Source organism: Cibotium barometz, chromosome 55 (genome assembly GCF_041138505.1).
Source record: "Cibotium barometz isolate CiBa-2024 chromosome 55, ASM4113850v1, whole genome shotgun sequence".
NCBI classification, from domain to species: Eukaryota; Viridiplantae; Streptophyta; class Polypodiopsida; order Cyatheales; family Cibotiaceae; genus Cibotium; species Cibotium barometz.
The window spans coordinates 36,148,797-36,154,138 of record NC_141100.1 but is presented as its reverse complement, the minus strand read 5'-3'; the positions used below and the strand labels follow the sequence as shown (position 1 = coordinate 36,154,138).

Below are 5,342 nucleotides of genomic sequence, written 5' to 3'. Positions count from 1 at the left end.
AGCTTCGGCAATTTTTCCATCTCCCACCTCCAAAGCCTACAAAGCTTGGATCTCTCCGGTAACTCTGAATTGTCGGGAGATATCCCGGTTCCCTTTCTATCACAACTCCATCACCTACGCACTCTGTCTCTCGATGATACCCCAGTGTCTGCCAGAGGAGCTAACGTTTCAGAATTGTTCTGTGGGCTCAAAGCTCTCCAAAAATTATCCATATCTTTCACAGGTCTCCTCACATTACACGGGCCTTCCGGTGCTTTGTCAGGGGTACTTCCTCCGCCGCAGTGTGAGAGGCCTTCAGTTAACCTCACCTCCTTGGATTTGTCCGGCAACCAATTGACCGGCCCATTCCCAGCCTGGATTGGGCGCCTCTTCTCCAACTTACAAGTTTTGGACCTTTCCTACAACTATTTCTACGGCTCCATACCACAAGAGTGGCAAAACCTAACTCAACTCACCTCCCTCTCCCTTGTGGGTGATCCTAACTCACCCTTCACTCCTCTTCACCTTTCCCGCCCACAAATCCCAGCCGGGCTTTTTAGATTACCGCTGCAAAGCCTCACACTTGGGTCCATGCATCTGGGCGGTGAAAATTTCCACTGTCTCTTCTCAACAAAACAATCCAATCTTTAGTCCTCTCAGGCAATCATATTACTGGTGGCGACGCATTGCATTGCCTCGCACACAACAACTTCACCAATTTGATAGATCTCAATCTCTCTTACAATCCTTTTGCTTTCAACTTTAGTCTGATTAGTACTCTTCCACCATCCCTGCAAACTCTTAGTTTGAGCTTCTGTCAGCTCCACGGACAGCTGAGCAACAAACTCTTCGAAATGTTCTCATCAATTAATGAGCTTTATTTGGACCACAATCACTTTGTAGGCAACATACCATCGCAGATAGGAAGCTTAGCAAGTGTTTCTTATTTGGATTTATCATACAATCACTTTGTAGGCAACATACCATCGCAGATAGGAAGCTTAGCGAGTGTTTCTCATTTGGATTTATCATACAATCACTTTGTAGGCAACATACCATCGCAGATAGGAAGCTTAGCGAGTGTTTCTCATTTGGATTTATCATACAATCACTTTGTAGGCAACATACCATCGCAGATAGGAAGCTTAGCGAGTGTTTCTTATTTGGATTTATCATACAATCACTTTGTAGGCAACATACCATCGCAGATAGGAAGCTTAGCAAGTGTTTTTTATTTGGATTTATCATACAATCATTTCACAGGTCCTATCCCTCCTTCCATAGGAAACATATCGACCAATACCCTAGTGATAGCTGTCAGCAACAACCATCTAGATGGGGAGATTCCTCAAGAGATCGGAAACATTTCATTTCTAACAGGTTTGATTCTCGGAAATAATAGGCTAACCAAAGCTTCCTTTTCTAAGACCCAATTCACCCAACTAGAAATTTTAGATCTAAGCCACAATAGGTTGGAAGGTGACCTGCAGCATACCTTTGGTGATTATTCTGTGTTGAGGAATTTGAATGTCCTCCTTCTTGGCTACAATCAATTAGCTGGCTCTATCCCAGTCTCCTTTGGTATCTCAGCTCCTTATTTGATGGTCATTCAACTCTCCAACAACAATCTCACAGGAGCCATCCCAGACACTCTTAAGCTACTTCCCGCTCTTCGATCTGATGATGTAGTGCCCTACGCGGACTACGGTTTTTTCAATTTTTCATTGATTGTGAAAACCTTGGATCTATCTTACATGGATGTTGGTTCCGACACTATAGCATATTTGGACCTCTCTTGCAATATGCTACTTGGTTCCATTCCTGAATCCCTGGGGGAGTTGTCCATGTTACGAGACCTTAATCTCTCAAGAAACAACCTATCAGGTCTCATTCCTTCTAGGCTTGCCAAGCTCTCTATGTTAGAAACCCTTGACTTGTCCTTCAATAGGTTACACGGATCAATCCCCATAGAATTCATAGAACTCACAAAGATTGAGGTTTTCAATGTTTCCTTCAATAAAGAACTGATTGGGCAAATACCAGGAGGACCTCAGTTTGAAGAGGAGGAAAGCTATGTTGGTGACCCAATGCTCTGCGGATACCCAACTCTTCAAGTCTGCTCCAACCATAGAATGGATGCTACCCCTCCATTGAGTGACGAAGGTGTCGACAAAGGAGGATCATTCCTTCTAAGGTGGATTGATGAATGGGCCTCCATTCCTGGAATGTGTTTAGGGTTCGTCCTAGGATTTGGAGGGACTATTTGGGCTCTTATGCTAGTAGGTTTTGTATAGAGGCTTAACCCATATATCTACTAGTGTAGTACTAAAAAAATGGTGTTATCACCCTCATGCAAATCATAGATTTTGATCGTTATATATACTCTATGGTGATGCAGTTGTATTATTATTCTTGGAGAGCACATATAGGCTCTACTAGTCTTCAAAAATTTTCTCTCTTGTACATCATTGGTAGATAATGTTCTAGTCTTTTTTTATAAAAAAAATACTACTTGTCAGACCTGCACTGATGCTGCATTATTATTTGTAGTAGCTTCTAAAGAGACTTCTTGTCAAACAAAACTCATTGATCTCTCCCTTTGTTTACATCTATGCTGCATGCACATGCATATATAACACATGCACATAGAACACACACACCCACCCACCCATAGAACAAACACTTGCACATATAACAAGAATATCATTGAATAAGAAACGGTATCTAAAGTAAAGATTGTCCTTACTTTGTGGCAACGAAAAAAACCAATATCTAAAAAAAACAAAATAGTGAAAGAAGTGAGAATCAATCCATCGTGATCCAGTAGTCTCATTAGAAAAATGAAGCTTGTGCTTCCTACAGCCATCAATAAGCCTGGGCGATGCATGATAAGTAACATGGTAGGATGTTGATGCATGTCCACTACATTGAGCATGCAAAGTGGATTTCTTGTTGTTTCATGGACCTACACACAAAACACACAACTATTAATAAAATGTTATTTAAAAATAATAATAATAATTGTAAAGTTATCCTTCCAAGACACAAATGAAGACTTGGACAAAACTATGCTAGCAAGTGCTACAAAGAGCTTGTATATCAAAATGAGTAGCTCTTATATGCAATAAATAAGACCCAACCCTTTGGTATAGAGCAACCCCCAATATAGGGGGCATGTGTCTATGTCATGGACAATGTCAAAAAACACACTCTTTCTTATGTAAATGTATCCCCCCTGCTTCTCATTGGGAATACTAATTCCATATCTATCGAAGCCATAAATGTAACCTCAATGTAACCCATAAAAAGTCCACTGTATGTAAAATCCAATAATAAAGTAGAAATTAAGAAGCTACATAAAGAAACATACAAATGTTTATATGATAAAGAAGTTACATAAAGAAACATACAAATGCTTATATGATAACACATGTACTTATTTGTTACAATTTATAAACCTATCCCTATGGTTTCCTAGCATAATGATTGTAACATGTCAAGAAGAACGGAGTGCACACAAACGAGGTGGCTCTGCAAAGAAAATAAGCTATATAATATCAAGTATTTAAAAAACTATAAATAAAAAGAAAAAGAAAAAGAGATAAAAATATTAACCTTTAACCCCCTCGACTGCATTATGTCCAGAGTGAATATGATGTCATACATCATTATCCCTAAATCAAAACTTTTCTTTTTAAAAATACCTACACAAAAGAAAGACAAAGTACCATATAGAGGTCCCTACGTAACCTTCTCATACCACGTGTTGCAAGGGAAGGTAGCATGCTTAATAGAATAGAAGAAGATACAAAGATATATAAAAAGGTAGACACAAATAATGAATTACCTAAAATTATCACTTGGAAGCATCTAATATCTCCTTGTAAATATTGTTACTTGTGAATCTACAACTCTCAAGTGAGCTACTCCTAACACACTAACCCATGGGCGAAAATTCCATCCATAGAAAGGCCCCCCCAAGTTCAACTCACACCTAAGTCCACCTCACATGCACAACCAAAACCAATGTCACCCCTAAAAAATATTCCCAAAATCCTACCTGAAAAGGATGTCCCACCATCAAAGACAAATTTTGGTCGAATCATAGAAGGTGAATGATGCAGAGGCCTTAATTCCATGTACAAATCAACAAAATTTTCTAGCAATCAAGACACCTATTCTAAGTTGGAAACCATAGGTGACTTGTTATGTCAATGGTAATTGATCATAAAAAAGTTAAACCTTGTCTACATGTGAAATCACAAGCACTAGAAAACAAGAAAGTGATTTTTCACAAAGCAGCTACCAACAAGCAGCTTGAGGTGCAAAATCAATCAGAAGCCAAGAGAAGGCAAGGAGAATCCGAACATATTGTCAATCTAGAACCACCCCACCTAAATATTCAAACTTTAATTCTTCCAATAGAGGCATAAAAATGTATAAAAAGCAAATTAACTCTCAGATTCCCCCCTCTAAAAGATAAACCTCTTCAACCTATTGCTATAGAGAGAAATATGCTAAGAATAGAGCGAGAGAGAACGAATGGAATGAAAAAGATGGAGCCCATGTGAACAACAAACATAAACCAAGAAGACTAAAGAGGAAGTGTAGATTCAAAGTGGTCCCACCTTGGAAAATATGTGCTTACAAGGGAAGAATAGGACTATGCAGAATTGAGTGTACATGCAAGCTACCCTTGATTCAAGAGAAAATTGGAGTATTCTCTCATTTGAGTATTCTCTCATTTGAACAATCGATTGCTATGGGTAAACCAAATCTAATTCCAACTCCCTTCCTTTCAAAAATTTCTCCAATCGTTATTCTTATTTTCAAGCCTTGTCTCGGGGGGTGCATTTGTAAGAAACCCTCCATATCACCTATGTTCAAAGGGTATTAAAAAACCCCTTTACTTACATTTTATGAGGTAATAAAATGACCCCTCTTCTTCGTAATAAACTTATGGGTCTTTATCAAAGTGCAATAAAAAAACCCCTTCTGTAAATGTAATCCTGTAAACTTATTCAAATTTTATCAAATAAAATATCCCTCCTGGGGAACTCACGTGAGACAGTTACATTCTTGGAGGTGCACCCCCCAGAGTCTTGTACACTAATTTGAAAATTTAAAATGTCATTGTACCTTGTAAGTTTTATGTGATTGGCCTAGGTGAAGTAGCTGAAGAAATTTGTAAGGGCCCTCCCCCATCTCGGTATCTATTTAACCTTGAATCGGAGTATGGGAAAATTATCTAAGAGCCTTGGTGGATTGAGGGCTGGTACCATTCATCTTGGGATTGATACAGAGCTTAGAAGGGGAGGGCAGACGCCACCAACTCAAGCTCCAAGTGGAGAAATATGAAGAAG

General features: G+C 39.1%; 1 protein-coding gene across 1 annotated transcript; it reads left to right on the top strand.

Moving 5' to 3' along the window:
- Positions 1 to 604: 604 nt before the first annotated feature.
- Positions 605 to 4,829, top strand: LOC147607693 (uncharacterized). Its single transcript, XM_086790712.1, has one exon. It carries the CDS (start codon positions 834 to 836, stop codon positions 2,271 to 2,273), a length of 1,440 nt encoding a protein of 479 aa, XP_086646838.1. The 5' UTR covers positions 605 to 833; the 3' UTR covers positions 2,274 to 4,829.
- Positions 4,830 to 5,342: the final 513 nt, after the last annotated feature.

Coding starts and splice junctions, on each gene's coding strand:
- LOC147607693 (XM_086790712.1), top strand. CDS start 834: ATGTTCTCATCAATTAATGAGCTTTATTTGGACCACAATCACTTTGTA.